Source organism: Falco naumanni, chromosome 4 (genome assembly GCF_017639655.2).
Source record: "Falco naumanni isolate bFalNau1 chromosome 4, bFalNau1.pat, whole genome shotgun sequence".
Taxonomy (NCBI): domain Eukaryota; kingdom Metazoa; phylum Chordata; class Aves; order Falconiformes; family Falconidae; genus Falco; species Falco naumanni.
In genome coordinates this window covers 50,383,905-50,403,188 of record NC_054057.1, presented here as the reverse complement: position 1 = coordinate 50,403,188, position 19,284 = coordinate 50,383,905, and the positions used below count along the sequence as shown (strand labels likewise).

The following is a 19,284-nucleotide window of genomic DNA, read 5'->3' as shown; positions in this document are numbered from 1 at the left end:
CTGTTCTTATTTATCTGATTTTACCTTGAATAAATTGTTAGAATACCATCCCCATTTCAGAAGGTTTTAGTTCTGCCACTGGCTAGGATAAAGGCTGCTGTTTCTATACACTGCTTGGCTTGTTTGTCTCCGGGGTTTTTATTTCAGCAAGAATGGCAAAAGGAATTACACTATTCTAGTGCAAAATGAATGGGATTTCCTCATTTCAGTTTATTATCTTCATCTATTTCTCTCCACTAAAGAAGACAGAAAAGTCCCACTCATCCTCCTGCCCTCCCCTGGCCGCCAGAGAAAGTGGCAATTGTACCATTAAGCCTCGAGTGCTTTACATATGCAAACATAAACAGAGAGCTTACAGGAAAGCAGGAGAGATCTTCCCTATCCATATGTTCATCTCCTTCCCTTTACCTAAACCAGACGATTACCTCAGCAGCTCAGCTGTGTTATTGAGACATTTCAGCGTGAAATTTGTTTTTCCTCACTGAACTTTAAGCGGAATTTCAAGTGCCAAGTCTCCAAAGCCAAGTGGGGCTATTAAGAGATAATTACTAATTATGCTAATTTAAGAAGTTGTGCTATTTCTTTCCCTGGTCATTTTATCTGCAGCTCTCCTGAGAGAACAGTCCCCATTCAATGTTAATAACCTTTCCAAGCTAAGCATTCAATAGAGGACAGTGTGTCCTAAACCCTGGAATATTTTACAGTTAATCTAGATCTGTGGCTGTAAATTAGAAAGAGAAGCAAGTTGCACTAATGCTAATGACTTATGTTATTAATTTTTTGCAGTAACAGAAATATCTGATTCCTCTCCATTCATATATTGATATAGCCTTTTGCTGATGGTTTTGTTTTAAATGAAAGAGTTCTCAGTGACTTGAAATTCAGTACACCAAGAATATTTTTCAGTGATCATCTTCTAATCCCACTATTGCAAGCTCCTATAATAACAGATTAAAACAAAGAACAGATTTGATTTGCATTTTCTAAATGTCTCATTTATTTTTGCCTGATTTATGTAAAGGTATGAAGCATACCTTTCCCAGGTTCTATACACTGGTTTTACTTTTTTTTCTTTTCTTTTTCAAGACAGTAGTTATTGGGTAGATCATATTAGTCTGTGAAGTATGCCGGCAGAACAAGAGACTTTATTATTTTTAAAAATAAAATACTGACTTTAGGTTTTATCTGATGCATCACTCCATCCCTGTTCTGTAGCGGAACATATATATTTTATAATTTGTTTGTGGAGTGGCAGTACCCAGAGCCTTCTTGACTTGTCTCCCCTTCCAAACACAGAGGCACCAAGACAGCCCTCCTGCCACCCTCCCTTGTTGATAAAACCTTGTTTCTCCGCTCCTTGGAATGGTATGAGCACGATGGCCCCAGACAACATCCAGGATCCGAGCACCCTGCCTTAGGAGACCACGGTTACTCTGATGCGAATTCCTGCAGTACCTGGGCTTGCGGGCATCCTATGGAAAGCCTGTGTGCCTGAGAGCAGCTCCATGGGATGCAGGCTGCAGGGCCACCATCTCTGCATCAGCACAGCATGAACACCATAACCAGGCGGTGGAGGACAGGGATGTCCGACAGCAGAGGAATAACATGGGCACAAGCGTGTGCCCGCAGGGAGGGCAGGGCCTGGCCCACCAGCCCTCGCTGCCTCCCCCCGCAGGGCCAGTGCTTATGGGGGCTGTGGCTGCCTTTGCAGAATAAATAAACCCCCATCCTCTTTGGAGCTCATCATCTAGCTCGGTAGCTTGCTAAATCGCGTACCAGCAGGGTTTTTTAATGAGTGCAGTCCCTTGCTTCACAGCCACTGGCGCTGATGCAGCTACCTCCAGGCCCATGTCCGCAGGGGCGCTGGGCGGGGGGCTGCGCAGCAGGGCAGGGGCTGTGCCATTGCAGCCACAGCTCCCACAGCTCACCAGTGTGCTGAGCCACCTCGTCTGGCCAGGCTGCGGTGGGGCCAAGCCCCCTCTGTGAGATCCTCTCACTGCCGCCTGACAACATCAGCCGGAGCCTCCTCTGAAGACCAGAGGCTGCCCTTGCTGCACGTTAGGGCTCCCAGGAGGGAATTTTTAGCAGAGTTTACCTCCCTAAACACTGGCGGCAGTGCGCCGGCAGGAAGGGGACACAGGTGTGCTGCTGGATTTGCCCTCACGCTGCCCACCGAACCCAGCAGGGCATAAATGGCTCCAGGCACTCATGGGGGGCCATGGCTGTGGTACTGCAGCTCAAGAGGAGAGTGCAGAAAACAGGAGACATCCAAAATATTTTAATAGGAATCGGGCCTATTTTCTACAATTTTTTTTGCCATTTGCAGCAGCTAGATGCAAACTAACTAAGCAAAGATCCCTTCCACGCAACCAAAATAAAAATGAGGATTGAGCAACAAGAAAACAAAGGATAGCAGTTCATGCTTTGATTTTTCACAATTTTAAAACCATATGCAGGACTAAAACCAGTGGGCAGATTTTTTTGTTTCAAGTTAAAGAAAGTAAATATTCAAAATCTTGGGTAGCATCTATTTCTAGAAAATGTAACACGCAGCCCTCAGCCTCCGGTTCAGTACTCCCAACATAGGAGTGGGAGGACTGTGCTCACATGAGACATGAATTAGGGCCTAAAAATATGTCCTAGTAATAAAGGAGGAGATAATTTGAAGTTTCAGCTTTGCCAGTTTCAGAAAAGAACTTCATTTAGCAGAAATCCATTTTGCAAGTGTGTGAACCTGCCCCCAGACCCCAGATAATAGTCAGGTAAGACACGTCTTCCTTGCTGAAGGGGCTGGGGGAGCCAACAGGCCACTGTGCTCCCACCATGCCACCAGCAGACATAAGAAACACGGCTGTGTGTCCCCCTAGTAACAAACCTCTCACAGGTTCATGTGAGCACATCCAGCAGAGCTGGCTGCTATTTGGACCATCCTGTGACCCCAAAATTTCAGCAGCTCACTCACACACACCAGACAGAAGTCCCTGACCTGCATCTGGACAGACACACACAGGGTTCATGGACTTCCTAAAACAGCGCTATGGAACACACATGCAGAGGCAACACAGATGAGTGCCTTGCGTGCGAGCCTCACATTCAGCTCTCCCGGCGGAAGACACGTTGTTATAGGTGGGGTCTCGCATCTCCCCTAAGCCCCACCAACCCTTGAGACATTGCTGCTTCTAAAGAAACACTCTCTTGCCCCAGAATTCAGCCTAACCAAGTGGCATCAGAGCCAGCTGCTCCTTGCTGAACATTGCTCTCCAAAGACAGCAGCTGAGGGGAGGCCGAGAAGAGAACAGTGCAGCTGGACAATAGGAGGCTGTAAGTGAATAAACATCTGCAAGAGATGAGATCTCTTTAAAAAAAACAAAAAACAAAAAACAACACACCACCAAAAAAACAAACCAGAGAAAAAAAGAGGCAGTTGAGAGGAAGATGCTGTACCTCCTGAAAGGCCTGCAACATTTAAAATTCGTTCTTCCTGGAGAACGAAGTGAGCACTAGAGACTTTTTCAAAATGCTTCACGGGCTCCGTTAGTCACAGACACACTTGCTCTGTGCACTCTGGAAAACTGGCAGACTGGAATCACAGCCTCAGAAAGGCACTTCACATTGCTAATTCTAGCCGAAATGAAGTTTTCTGCACATGTTATTTCTTATTCATATTTGCAATTATTTTTTAATCTAGTATCTACAAAGATAGCACAGATTTGTGAAAGAAATACAAAAATCAGTTAAATTTTTTTTACATTAGCTGTTTTCTTTCCTCTTTTATTTCCATAATGAAAATATTTATAACTATATTATTTTACAGTATTGTTCCAAAACCTGCAGTAACCCTGTTGGGAAGCATTGGGAGCTCTCAAAGATTTTGAAAGGCTCACATTGCATGAATAACAGAAATGCATATTTGCAAGAAACCCCAGCAGCTGGTTACCACCATCAGGCCTTTAACCAATGTAAGACATTATATACGGAAGAGCCTTAATACCCCACTTTGGCCCAGTTCACGCCAAAGAGAACAGGGTCCTTCGGATGACCAAGTTCATGTGGGTATCAGGAGAAACAAGCAACTTCTGCATAAATTATGTGACACTTGGAGACACCCCCTTACTTTTGGGTAAAGAAGTCCTCTCTGTGCTGCTGCCTGTTGCTTGAGACTGTGACTAGGAGAGAAGGTTGGATAAGCAAAGAAATAACTGTATGTGCCACTTTTCTAGCTGTCCTGACAAATGTACAACATCTTGGCAGAATTTCTCTTCCACTATTCCTTCACGCTGTGAGGGGGGAGAGGAAGTTTGCCATCCCATGATTTCCAGCTGTAAATAGATAATGGCAAATGGATACACAATCCCCCTTCAATCTCTTGAAATGTCAAACCTGGCTATACCAAGACACATGCACAGCAAGTGCAGCAGAGAAAAAATGTTCCCTGCAGAAGATCTGAGAAAACAGGCCTCATGTGGAAATCTTGACAAGGAGCTGAGGGAAGCTCAGACCTGAACTTCTGAAGAAGCATGGTCCCTTCACTGCCACCAGCAGTTGGTACAGCTGCAGGTCTTGTAATGTGATTTTCTGAAAACCATAGGTTCTGGCATCCTATGATTGAATGAAATTTTGGATTTATTTACTTTTCATAAATACACAAATAAATGTACGTTTCTATCTCTCACCTTTGCAAAGAAAATTTTGAAAATATAAACTGATTAAAGTTCTGAAACAAACAATTCATCTATCATTATCTTTTCCCAGCCACAGTTTCTCTAAGTTGATTCTTGAAAAAATGGACATCTGAGGTCCAAAATTTCTATAAAAGAATGCAAGTTGTGGACTCCTTGACTTTCACCATTTCCCTGTAGCCCATCTGCATGGATTTATTTTCAGGCGAAGAGCCCAGATAACACAGAGTGTAACATTTCACCCTTAATAAAGAACAAACAATAATCACGATGCGTACAAGATGCAAAGAGGTGAATTACAAGGCAGATGTTCAATTTTGTCTTTTCAGCTAAGATTATAAATGGTCTGAGCCTAAGAGAAAAATTCAGAGCCTGAAACTGAAGGTTTGCTAATTAATCAGTTATAACAGCATAGGGGATTACAAAACATGATTAAAACACACTTAAACAAGAAAGACAAAAGAGGATGGCAAAGGGAGTATGGAAGCAGCTCTGTCAACAGAGAAATATCTCTACACAAGCTGGTGAAAACGATGCAGCTTGTAAAAAACTTGTGCTTAAGAATCAAAAAACAGCTACAACAAAAAGACAATGTTATAAACTAAATCCATTCCTGGAAAATTTGCCCAATGTTTATTAAAAAAATCAGGGTTTGAGCCAAGCTTCTTATGAAGCCTAAGACAAAACTTCCAGTGAGTTCAGCCCTTTATATAAATATGCATACCCGTTAATATACGCATTGCTGGAGCACATATTGGCACATTAATATGCATAGTACTAGAGTGACTGTGTTTAAGTATATAAATAGAAATTGAATATAAACATATGCATTCATAGCTTTGAAGTTCCATTACTAACAAAACAGCGTAGAGAAATTATTAGCATTTTTACATTATGATTTCTGTTTAAACCAGATACTGAACTGCTACTGATTCTTACTTACGAGGCATTCAACAGATGGGGAGTCTAGACTGATAACTTCTGTGCTATGCAAGTATATTTTTAAAACTCCTTTAATGTGAAATTCTGATGCTGTGTTGCAGGGACAAAATAAAGTGCTTTCCTGAGCATGCAATTTTATCTTCCTTGTTTTCTTTTTGAAACTCTAATTTGGCAGTGAACTACTACTGATAGTGCCAGTTAGCATGACCATAACCCCTATAAAAATTACTACCAAGGTCAATCTCCACTGAAGACAACATGACCTCACATGTGAGGATGACCTATGAGATGAAGGTCCCATAAGCAGCAGGGGCTGGTGCACCTGAAAAAGAAAGATTCCCATGTAACAGCACAGGATCGGGCTCCTATTCTCTTAGTCTCGATTCTGCTCTCAACCTTTCCCTCTTTTCCAGTGGAAATAAACAAATAAATGGTGCTTTTGTTCACAAATTCTCAACAATGGTGATGCATGCATATTTTCTGTAATATTGCCTACTCAACAAAAATTAATCTACAACTTCAATGTACGTAATGGTTGAAAGTGAACATTATACAAGTGAAAAGAGAATATATTTTTTTTCTGGTTTTGGGAAATGAACGCAATAAAGTTTTATTCCTTTAGAAATACCGCTGTTTACTATCTACACAATTTTAAACTATATTACTTAGGTAGCTTTTATTTGTGTGGTTTGTTACTAAGAGACTTCATTTGTTCAAAGTATGAACTTATTCTAGATTTAAAATAGTAAAAGCAAACTAATATAAAACCATAATGAAATCACCTTCAAATCTGCTTACATTCTCACTTTTCATACACCCCCCCATTCACATAAATAATCCCCTAAATTTCTCTGAGATTATTCCAGCAAATCCTATGCCCATCAAATCCTAAAACATGCTCCACCTGCTAGTGAAACTATAACAGTAATTGTCTGGGCTTTTATCTAATGAATATGCATTACAGCAGTCAAAACAGAATTCTAACTTAATCTACATTACTGGGGAAAGTTTCTGGAACAAGCTGTTGCAGGGAAATTTATGTAATATGTTGTCAACATTCGGCAAAGACAAGCTGTCTGCTAGAAAGGGCTGATGGAAACCAGTTTCCAGCATTTGGGCAGGGAGCTGCATTGTTGCTGTGCTTAAGCCATGCTTTTGGCCACAGATGTGCTGCGAGCATCTCATCTCGTCTAGCGTGCCTGCCCACCTGTACTTCATCTCTATGCAAAGCTTGTGCTGACAATCACTGAGAAGTCTCTTTTTGCCATGTGGGTTTCAGTGAGTCATCATCATCTCTCCTACAATGCACAAACTCACTGATACCTGCTGGAGCCCGGGGAAATGACAGATGGAAATTCAGTCAATTGTCTGTATGAGGTCTGTGCATGATTGCATCTGCAGACAGGTATGTGCCCGACACCAGCATTTGAAACAATATAGCACGGGGCAAACCAACAAAAGGAAAATTACCTGAAAACAAGATTAACCAAGATTAAGAAACCACTCTCTTCATCCAACTGCCTGCATATGAAGCACACATTGCTTTTGCGATAATGGCCATTATAGTAATAGTCTCAGCCCCTTACCACTACTTTTTGCTGTCTCCTATTTCTGCCTAAACAGCGCAGAAACCAGCTTTACATGCCAGTGTCAGCGAAACATCTATTCAGCTCAGAATGTGGCAGGAAGATACGTTTAGACGTGCTAAAACAGAACGAGCCCTAAGAAATACATGCTGGCAAGTAAGTGCATTAAAGAATTTTTATATGTAGACAGTTTTCTGGAAAAGAGTAGTAACTTCTTATTCAGTTTCTGATTCCACAAAAAATTGAAACATTTGCATATTTGTATGCAGATCTTGTTACTTATTATTTACTGTTTTTCTGAGCAGCAACAGAAAGACCGAACAAGTGGTTTTGCTGTTCTAAGGCCATACGTTACCTCAAAGACCTTCAATGATATATTATTGGTCTTATCCAGATAGCAATCTCACATATACTTTCATTTTCATAATTTGTATGAATAACAACCGCTTTAGTAGGTGAGGATACAAACAATGGGTTTAAGATAGTAACAAGGGGAAGAAAGAGAAGGGTGTTTTGGTAAAGAAAGAAACAAATTTAAAAAGTGCAAATATGTGATAAACACATGGATTTTCCGTGTTACATACATGATGTTTTATTTTAAGACCAACTGGCTTTTTGGAGCCTTTGCGGTTATCTTTTTAATCATTAACAATAGATTGAGACAGCTTCTATATTGTTTAATTCATACTCCCGTTAAAACAGCTCTCTACAAGACCCAAAGCAGCATGTAATTTGTTGCTTCTTGCTTTAAGTTAATTTTGGAGACTCAAAGATGAGGACTTACGAGTTTTCTGAGGCAAAATTAAAGTATAGGGAACAGAATTTTTTAAATTGTTTTTAAATTTTAGAATTTCTTTCCTGGACTTAGAAACCAGGGCTTGGCTCTTTTTTTCATCTTAGAATTCTCTGCCACATTTTAGTCAGATTATCTTATGGTTAAAGAGTACAGTCAATTTACAGTAGTTTTAGCTAAAGTGGAATAGTCGGCTGGTCTTCCAAGAAGCACGTGCATATACAAAATTGATGAACTACAGGCAAGGCACAAATGTAGGCACTGTAACTAAGATTTTTAATGGAAAGTTATGAAATATAGATACGATCTAATCCTACTGAAATTGATTCATTTAAAAGGAGAATCCTCATTTTTTAAAAAAAATCTGTAACAGTTTGAATCAATTCCATAAGCAAATTCTTATAACATCTGAAGGCATTAATGTATGTTATAAAAATGGAGTTATTCTACAGACATGTCAGCAATGTGCTGCTAATATTGAAGAAAGTTTCCTTTTAAATATAACCTCGGATACACAGAATACTTGCCCTCAGCATGTATAACAAGCTATTCATGGCAGAAATCAAAGGTCTCCAGGAACTGAAGAGCAAAAGTGATTTAACGCCAAAGAAGAATCTGATCCCATGTATTTGTTTACACACGAAATAGATAAGTAAATAAAAAGCCCTCTTTCAAACACCACCAGGCAGAACTGTTTTGCAAACAACTGTAGCAGGCTGCCTTGCAGGCAGGGATTATACCTGCTCCTGCCTGCGAGTGCTGGCTGCCTGCATGCAGCCTGGCACACCGTCTGCCCTGAAATGAGCGGTGCTCCCAGGGACCTGCCATGTCACACGAGTATTTTGCAATGATAGACCTAAGCGATGTGATGCAAAGACAGAAAAGATGGGTACGAACGAGAAACAGTTCCTTTTGATACTTGGAACTGGAGCTGCTGCCTCCTGAAGTCGTATCTCTTGCTAATTAACTCTGCAAACGATTAACTGCCCTGACTCAGTTTCCCTCTCTGTAAACAGGGGGGATGTGGCCTCTCTCTGTCTGTAAGAGTTAATAACGACTTTTCATAAATACTTTGAGCATCTACCTAGTCTGATTACACCGATGCATTTTTATTAACTCTGGGCAATAAGAGTCCTTGCTGGCTGGGGTGAGTTGGAATTATCTAAAAAGAATGATCTTCATCACTGGCAGGGAAAATAGTCTAATGTGCATTACATCATGAAAGTATAAATTTAATAAGGAATTCACTGGTAGCCTTCAGGAAAATCTGCCAAAACTTCTTTGTCTATGGTTTCTTACCTCATTTAAGCAGAATGTATCACCTGCCTAAAGATGTGCCTGAGCTAACTGATCTATAAAGCAGTGTTCTGTTAAACTACTTCTATTACTAATCACATTTCTAAACTGAAAAAGGCAGTTTCATTTCTGACTAATCAAAACCAGTGTACATTTTTTTTTTTGACACCTAATAACCATCTTCTGGTAACTGGCACTGTTGGTATCTCACTGCCTGTTTTTACCTTACATTTCACACCTTGTATTATACCGTGCAAAGATTCCAAAATTCTTCAGTTTGTTTTTTTTTAGCAAAACAAATGCAGAAATAAAGTCTCATTTTAAAAGTATTATTGGCAGCATATGAGTTAACCTAGAAAGACTAGCTTTTGGCTTGTGCTGGCAGAACCAAAATGCTTCACATTTATGCTTGAGTACTGTATATTCCCTCTTTCTGTGTATGAAATCTAAAGGATTTGCAGTGAAACTTTTTTCTTTTTCTTAAAAAAAAAAAAAAAAAAAAGGATCGAATGACTTGTGCTTATGGATTCTAGCAGAAGGCACAAAAAGTGCTCCTTGTGGGCACAGCACCAGGTAAAGCAAACCTCTGTCACACAGCTGTAAAAACTGGCCATTATAAACATGAACTGAAAATGAGTCAAGTATCTTTATTTTAGAAACAGATTTTACAGACACACATCAGATGCTTTAGCATAAATAAATTATAAACACAGATCAATCAATAATCTTTGCAGCAGTTGCAGCTGGAGGAGACCTGCTGTCAGTGATATTAGAAAACATTCCCTTTTTTGTATGGTTTCTTTTAAACTCCTAAATTTAGGAGCAGCAAGAGCTGAGCTCCAATTTAATTACCATCTGTGCTGCTCAACAATGGAAGAAAGACAGACCACTGCGGCTCTGCCCCTTGACTCCCCAAATCACCCTTCATACTGACATGCAAATAGCAATTCACCATTGGTATGAGGGAGCAAAATTACAACCTGGAAATCAGCTAATGAAAGCTAATTTCAGTTAAATATTGTTCAAGAATCCATAGGCATTTTGCCTGGCGGTTTGTGGCAGGGCTGCTGGCATGGATGTAATACAGAGCACAAGCTCAGGGTTGGCTTCTGCTCCCAGTTATGTCGGTTCTTCCATAAGATTCAGCTGGAGAAAGATCAGCACACAAAGAAACTTAAGCCCAAATCCACCTTTTTGGTAAAGGTTCAGGTGCTTCCTGACATAAGCATCTGTCTTCAGCATTCTGAATTACTTAGTTACTCAAAAAACATACCTACAAATATAGAACATAGAACCACCCTTTTAAAATCTCACTTATAAGAGGTTTCTTTCATTTGTTTTTTTTTTTCTCACTCTAAAAAAAATAATGTTATAGTCCTTGTTCAGTTCTGTCTTGTGATTTGTCTGTAAGACCATCAGTATTACATAGAGGAAGATCATACACAAATATTATGAGAATGTTTATACACATATTTTTAAAATTACAAGTTTATACAACACATACAGATGGATGTGTATAAACACACAAATTATACAAACGTATTTTTTTACATCTCTAAAAATACTTCAATGTAATACAAAAATCCCTTGTGTAAATATTTTTGGACTCTACAGGCTTAAAGACCCTTTGTCTAATATAACTTGGAGTTTATTGTAGTCATTCATTTAATACTACTAGACAAGTGAAGCAAAAGTTTATATTCCATACAAAAATATATATATATGTACATATATATTAAGGCACGGGCACATGTATATAGGAGCATAGTTCTGCCACCCTGACTCATGCTGGGAAGTTTCAATTTCAGTTTTACTGGGAGTAGGGGCAGCAGCAGCAGGCCTTATGCAAAGGTAATACATTATTAGAATTGGCTTGAAAGCTGTCATTTTGCATTTGTTAAACCCCACTATTTATTCCTTAAATAGTCACAGTCTCTGAGAAGTGGCAAGAAGCGGGCAATTGCATAAAATTAGTTGTAAGTTTTCTTCTATGGAGATGGAGGTAAAAGATCTGTCAATTTGTACTTATTTCTCCCCACTCCTCCCAGCAGCTTTGACTCTTCATGCTGATGTTTCATTAGCAGTTAGAGAAAAGTGACTCTGCTAATAATTTTGAGCACCATTTCTCTTATAAGGAACAAAGATAATGTAAAAAAAAAGGGGGGGGGGGAATATCACACTTTAACATGAAGTATTTTGCTGAGATCTACTTACTGCCCATTCCTCAGCCCTGAACCGCACATAAAACGCCACCAGAACTGGTGGTTTCAGAAACAGCACTCGCAAGTGGCACACCTCCAAAATCAGATTCAATAGTTGGTACAGCACTGGGACCAAAACCTCACCCAGCAGGAACACTTTCACAAAGACAGACTATTGGTTTGCAGGGGTAATCTCCTACTACACAATATTCATCTGATGATGATGCACAAGCAGTCATGCCAGTAACTGCTTTTTTTCTGCTTAACAAATCATTGCACTTTTAAAGTTTGTCTGTACCCCCTTTTATGCCACTCTTTTGTTTCTTTTTGCAAGGGAATAAGAAACAGGTCGTTATCCTCCTAACCTCACTACAGCATCAAAGTAAGAGACTGGGAATCAGTCTCAACTTCAGTCTCTTTTTACATACATCATGCAGGGCGTTGAGTGGGAACAGAGAGGAAGGCGACTTAAAAAGCCATCAGGAATATTCCAAGGAAATGCGCCTGCCTTCCTCACAGCTGTGTTCCCGGTTTTGGGAGGCACACGGGCGGAGGGATGCACATTACCACTGCCGCGAAGCCAAGCAGAAAGGCACCTCCTGAACTGCCGTGCTACAGCTTCAGCTGTGACAACAGGAGAGTACAACAAGCCTCACAGTGAACAGGAGCGATTAAACTGCCTACAAATCACCTTCCCATGTAATCCAAGTGAGTCAGAAATCAGATATTTTCCTGAAAAAGAGGATTCATATCTCATATTAAAAAACCCAAATCCTTCTTAATGTATCCTACCTAAAGGCCAAGCCTACATCCACTGAAGCGAGCAGCAAACTTTCTAACGTTAGTCTCAGCTGAGCTAATCAAATAACTCAACTCCCTATGCACACATAAGTTCTGTTTTTCCATAGCTTGAATGAACGTATTTCCCAGGCCAGCTACACACTGTATCAACAGAAAAAGTCCTTTCACTCCTATTAAACATGCTGAAATTCTGTTTCCTTAAAGGCCCCCGTTTTTGTGAATAAAAGAATCCGAAATAAATCAGAGTAGCCTGTTTACCTTCTTAAAAATCTTTCCTTCTTTAATATAATTCTGCTGTTTTCTTTCTTATCGCCAAAGTAACAATATAAATCTTAACAATTTTCTTCTACTGAAATTTTACACATCTCTAATCCCATATTGCCATATGTTTCTGAATCCTCACTATTTCTAGTACTCCTTTTGGAGCGAGTAAAGCCAGAATGAAACAGAATATACCCAGCGAAAATAAACCTTTAATTCATTAACGACACTGTAATATCTTCAATATTAGCCACGCTGCTCTTCACGCACTCTGCCCTGCTCTGTGCTTCCCCTGTTATCACGCTTTATTTAACAGAGATTTTCATTAAACCATCCATGGCGATGTCCAGTCCTTAGTTCAAAGTGGGTATTGTTAATTCAGAACCCAAACATACACCTTCATATTTCAAACCTATCATACGTAGTAAGAAATTCTAGACTGACTGAAAGGTGATAACACCATCCATTTAATGCTTTCTGTTATAGCATTAAATTTGATTATTTTACGACTCGGAGAGGGTTGCCTATTAGTATGGGTTGACAAGCTGCTTCCACCAGTTAAGAAAGCAGTCTTTTTAATATATTATATATCACAATGTGCTGTTAAAACTCCTCTGGGTTCGCTGCTTCATTTCAAATTCATATAGCTGGGAACAAAGGTCGGCTAGAGCGGAAAGGTAAGCACTTCGTTTTACTACTGGAACTTCAATAATTCGCAAGCAAAACGGGCTGTTTTACACAGAAAACATCAAGTTCATCACAGATGCCTTGAGAATGTTTTATCTACTGATGCGTATCAGCTTTTTTTGTCTGGATAACTAATAGTTTACATGGAAAAAACGGTAAACTGCCTGAAAGGTTGTAGAGATAGTTAGCTGTAAACACAGGGATCAATTCAGGTTCATTACTACTTGCAAAACATATACAATATTGGCCAGCAGTAATTCAAAAGTAGTACAATTAACAGAGATCAGACAGACATTTTAATGTTGGCATTTTTAATGCACCTTGCTAACCTAAAGTGCATTAAAGGAACCTAAGAAAACAGTTTGCGCAGACCTTTGGTTACTTCAATATTTCATAAGGCAGTTTCATCTGATCTTTAATTTTTAGTGTAGTGTTTCCCATTTGTAGGGTATCCCTTCAAAAGAGATGCCGTTAAATCTTTTGAAAACTCCATTAATACCACTTAAACTGGAATTTGTAAGCAAAGCTCTCACCTTATGGGAGAATTTCCCTACCCAAATCACCAAGGAGAAGCTACAAAATTTTAAGCAATATGAAGCAATTTCCAACAGTATGAATACTTTGCCACTAGCTTTATACACTTCTGCATCACCACTGAAAAAAGCAAAATATCTGACTTAATTTCTGTGTTCAAAAAGGCAAAAATGGCTATATAAGTCCTTGCTCATGTAAGAGATGGTCAATATTTATATCAGTGGTTTTTATACTTACATAATTAATATTTTGAGATAAAAGTTGATATATTTTATTCCCTCTGAAAGTAAAATGCGCCATTTTATTGTCCTCACACTTACGTGCTGTTGCTAGGTAGATACAACTCTGCTATAACCCAATCACTTGCTATTTAGATATGGACTCATGAATCCCATATTTTTATTCTAAATTTAAGTTCAGTCATCGTAGCTAATGTCCTTGATGCTATCTCAAATTGCTGTCATTACATGGATCACTAGAAATTGGAGGTAACAGTAAAAAAGAAAAGAAAAAAAGAAAGGTACCAAATTAAATGATGGATAAAGGTTTAATCAATTTAATTTTATCACTAAATCCAGTCCCTTCCTCTCGAGCTGTCAGGGGATGAGATAAGCGGAACACATCCTGAAGCACGGCACAATCCTGTTGTGGGGAAGGAGTTGTGTCCCTGAACCTCGCCAAGATGAAACACGCTCATTTATTACTTTGGCATTGCAGGATGATGAAGAACCAAGCTGGTTTCCTCCCTCCGTTCTCAGCACAATCTTTCTATTTCATTAATTTTTCATGGAATTTCATTTCACAATCATTTTGCCTCTCTCACCCGCTTGCTGCCTTTATTTAGTTTATTCTGTCAACTTTTGTTTCGTGTCCTATTGTACCAGCAGCAACCCCAGCCATGCTTTCCACCACATCAGGGATACCATATTCCCTCCCGTTTCCAGTAATTAACTTTAATTGCTAGCTCTATAAAATGTCATTACAAATAAGGTGGCTTATTTGTTGTCTTATAGTGTAAAATAACCCAGAAGGGGCATACCTCCAATCACCCATTTCACACTAACTTTCTATATGTTGATTTCTAAGAAGTTGCCGGAGGCTGCTGAAGTGTGGCCTTTTTAGTATTATCACTAAAAGGCAACTCTGCTTTTGTTTGGTCTGCTTGTAATCATTTATCTCAGAAAACAAGCCTCCTTTTCAAAATCTATACCACAGGCTATAAAATCTGCACAAATCGTGCCGAGGCCACTGTGCTGAATTCTGCCAGTGCTTTGTCATACTCCAGAGCCCTGGATGAAAAACAACAAGAACCCACAAATACAGTAACTTTTTATAAAGCCTAAAAATTTTCAGTGGATTTCTCTAAATTATTAGGCATAGTTTTCTAACATCTACTCATTTTATACACGCAGATTAAACAGAGAAAAACATAAAATACGTATTAATGCTTTTACACACAATTACTATGCAGACAATCTGGCAAGCATCCATATTTATTTTTCATTAAGTCTTTGAGAAACTAAGATTTTTACTTCCCACTGGGAGTTAACATACTTATTTTCTAAAAGACAATGAAAATATTCCTACCTATACTAATTTAATAAATGGTTATGAATATTCACATTTTAGCTTTTTAACACACTTTGTGAGTGTAGTGTGAAACTGAATGAAATCTATGTTTGCAATGTGATATTCATTGCATGGACATTCAACGTTCAGTCTTCAAGGCAGGATCTTTATACTGACAGGGTTGCTGGATTTCACAAGCGCAAAAATAAGATGCATGCAAATTAATTATTGGACAATGTTATTGTACACTGGAATCACACTCAGTGTCCTACACTTTTCAGTGTTCAGTTTGCATATATGGAAATTCTCTCTCTCTTTCAGCAAATTTTTATTGTTTTTTAGCCTAAATGCACAGGGAAATTCCGCTATTCAGAGAACACTGTTTGCTTTCCTTACTTGAACTTGCTTTCTGCCCCCAGGAAACTCCTAAAACCAAACATTCAGGTGCAAAAGAAATGGAGTAAAGTGTTATAGCCAGACACACTAATTTAGAATTCACACTAACCAGGACAAAAATATGACTGAAAACACAGAAAGAAAATCAGAAGAGGAAAAATGACGCTATTAAATAGAAAATAATATTTACTTCTACTGCTACACATTCCTAGATATTCTATCAGGCAATGTCTCAACCTTATTTTAAGCATAGTTCATATGTAACGTGTAATAAAATATATTAAGTTGTATAAGTAATTTCTTGAGTCCATCTTCTGAAGGAGTGGGGATGTGACAGAGAATTTCATTTCCTTGCTCTGATTAATGCTCAGTTTAAATTTAAGTCTACAGTGATTTATTTATTTTTTGGCTACATGGGTCCACAGGTATCTCTGTGTGTGTAAACATATGTGTGTAATTACAGACTTTAAAGCATCTACTAAAAGTATTCTTGCTATAAACAACAAAATATGTGCTGGAGAATAGTTAAAGGCCAGTGTCTTTGATGTAATTCGCTACAAGGATTTTTCACAATCTATTAAACAGATCAAACCTGCAAAATAGTGGAGCCCATATTCATTCTCATAAAGGCGTAGTAATTTATGAGCCTAATAAACATTTTCTTGACCAGTCTCCAGGATAGTCAGTTTTTTAAACAACACCTTCGCTTTAGACACCACCAAAAAAAGACACAGAAATAGATGATCAGTAAATAAACTACCATAATAGTAAAATCCAACAGGTTTTATACTGGGCATGCCTGAAGTTACATGCATTTTTTGCCTGCACAAATTTACAGGAATGTGTATTTTTATGAATATATACTGTGATGACAAAATAAAATCAAAATCACAAGAACACAAGCATTGTTCCCCATAATTAGTGTACTAACCAACTACATTATTTGGAAAGTGGCTGCAGTAGCACATTTGGAGGAATAAAAAAATAAAAAAAAATGAGCCTTTCAAGTGCATTCTTATTGATATTGGTCAGCCAAGCACCTTCCAGAATGCCATCAACCTCCAGCTGTGTATTTTGCAAATAGCTGCCATCTACCAAGTTATTGTTTAGGAAGTTTTTGTGGGTTTTTAAAGACATTCAATTTCCAACTTATTTTGGCAAAACATAGAGCAACAAAGGACACATCAGAAAAGTCTTATTGAAAGACTCACTTTTTTCTGCTTTTTAGAAACAAAATTAACACTTATGATTTACAACAAAGCAGTTTTTCTCCATTGCATCGGTTAATGGGTTACTCTTTCCTCTTGGCCAAGTGCAGGGACGCTAAAGCTAGACTAAGTTTGCATGTCCCTAAAAAAGTAGTTTTGCTAGATTAAATACAGCATAAAGAAGTCTGCAGAGCACAACTTCAGCACAAGCAGATGTAAAGAGACCGAGTACAGAAGGTGTCTCTTCACTTAAGTGTTTTAAATTAATTCTGTAACAGAGAGTAACAGAGACCAGGTGTCTGCTAAAGACACAGGGTAACAGTCAAGGTTACACCCCTACTCGAAGTCCTGATACATCTGCATGGCTGTTTTCACGTGTGGCCAGGTCACCATTTGTTACTGTGATTTTGAATAGATAGAGTTCAGAGATGAAAGTTAAAACAGTGACAGTCCAATGAGACAGTCTAGCATGGAGCATTTGACCAGCTACTAGACAAAGGCTGCTCTGACACCTTTCTAAAAAGTTACCAACTACTGCGCCTACCGGCTTTACCGTAATCAATAATTAAAAGACACGTAGCTAATGGCACCTACAATCAGGTTTTCTAAAATCAGCAGAAGATATAGCATATTCAGCCCGAGTTGACCTGCTAGCTAAAACTTGTGTTAGTCCCGCACAATGATGACAATTCCAGCTTAGATGCTATTTACTGCCTAGGGAAGCACCTGGAGTTGGCGCCTCCGCAATGAAGCGCCTTGCGGCTGGGCACCCTCGGCACCCTGCTTCGCCTGTCCCTTTATTTCACTTTAAAGTGTTCACAGCCTGTTAACTTCAGCTTTTGCAGGCAAAACGTCAAAAACCCGGCAGTAGTGTGTCATCCCTTCTACGGGAGGGGAAACAGGACAGCCTTGCGAGGAGCTTTTATCCAGGGCACAGTCCCCGTTCGCAATGACACCCTGTAGCTTCACTTTCCGTGCTTAGGGCAAGTAGCGCCTTCCTAAGGAAGGTCGCTCCGGGAAGGGGGACAGCACCGAGACAGCCGAACTCGGTAGACCTGATCTACAAAAAGACAAGAAGAGGTAGCTGCGGGGGGCGGCCCGCCGGCCGGGCTGCGCGCTGCCCCGGGGGGCTCTGCCCTGCCAGGGGCCCGGCCGGCGGGCGCGGGGGCGGCGGGGGCCGGGGCCGCGGAGCCCCCGGACGGCTCCGCCGCGCAGCCCCGGACAGAGCCCACCGAGCCCCCGCCCGCCGGCACCCCCGCGGGGGTTCGGCCTCAGCCCCAAACGGAGGGGAGGGGGCGGAGAGGACCCGCCCGCGGGGCAGAGCCGCGGCCCCTCCGGTCTCCGGCCGGACCCCGCCGGTGGCGCAGCGGGGAAGGGGCCGCCCGCCCCGCACCGGCCGTCGGGGCAGCGGCAGGGCCGGTGCCGGTGCGCCATGCCCAGACAATAAAAACAGGAGCAGCCGGTGTCGTGCGGGAGACCGGCAGAGAGCGGGAGAAGAAAAAAGCCAAAGGTGAAAATTCCCTTACCTTTCCTCTTTGATCTCCTCCTCCTCCTTCTCTTGGACTTGCATTTCAGCTGCCCGCTTGGCCCTCCCGACGCCCTGCTGCTGCCCAGGACGGATGTCATGCCCGTACTTCAGCGGCGCGGCACGGCACGGCACGGCACGGCACGGCACGGCACGGCACGGCACGGCACGGCACGGCAGCGAGATGTTTTCCTCCCGCGGAGTTTCTCCTCTTTCTGGAGGCGGCTTTTATAGCGCGGTGGGTAGGGCCGGCTGCTCGGCGCTGCCCAGCGCTCACGGCGAGGGGTCGCGCCTCCGCCCCGACGTGCCGGGCCCGGCCGGGGCGATGCCCGGGGGCGGCTCTGCCGGCCCCGCGCCCACTTTTTGCACCGCTGCGAGTTGCTGGGCACCGGCCGCTTTGAAGCCAACGGTGCGGGGGTGGGGGGTGGAGGGTGGTGGGGGGAGGCGAGGGGGGCGGATTTGCTGCTGCAAAGTCTCCCGCAGCCCAATCGCTCCCGCCGCCCTGCTCTGACATCAGCTCCGCCAGCCCTCGCCCCCCAGCCCCGCTCCCCCTGGGCGGCCGGCTGTGCCCGGCACCCGGGAGAACGCGAGGGAGAACGGCCCCGCAGGGACCGACAGCATCCTGCCGCCTGCCTGGGAGAAGCCGGAGGGGCAGCTTGCAAGAAGGGAGGCTGCAGGCTGGATTTCAAGCCTTTTCTGGTTTTCTTTTTTGCTCCCCCCCCACCCCCCCCACCCCCCATTCCTTGTTTTCCCCCTCTTCTGTTTTAGACCATGTGGACACTGAACACTGCTTCCAGAAATACAGA

General features: G+C 41.3%; 1 protein-coding gene across 1 annotated transcript in view; it reads right to left on the bottom strand.

Annotated features, from left to right (window-relative positions):
• The window catches only part of ADARB2 (adenosine deaminase RNA specific B2 (inactive)), a 321,699-nt gene extending 302,846 nt beyond the window's left edge, over positions 1-18,853 (bottom strand). The window contains exon 1 of the mRNA XM_040593240.1: positions 18,480-18,853. Coding sequence (XP_040449174.1) covers positions 18,480-18,579 — 100 coding nt within the window. The 5' untranslated portion in view covers positions 18,580-18,853. The remainder of the gene's footprint in view (positions 1-18,479) is intronic.
• Between the last annotated feature and the right edge of the window lie 431 nt (positions 18,854-19,284).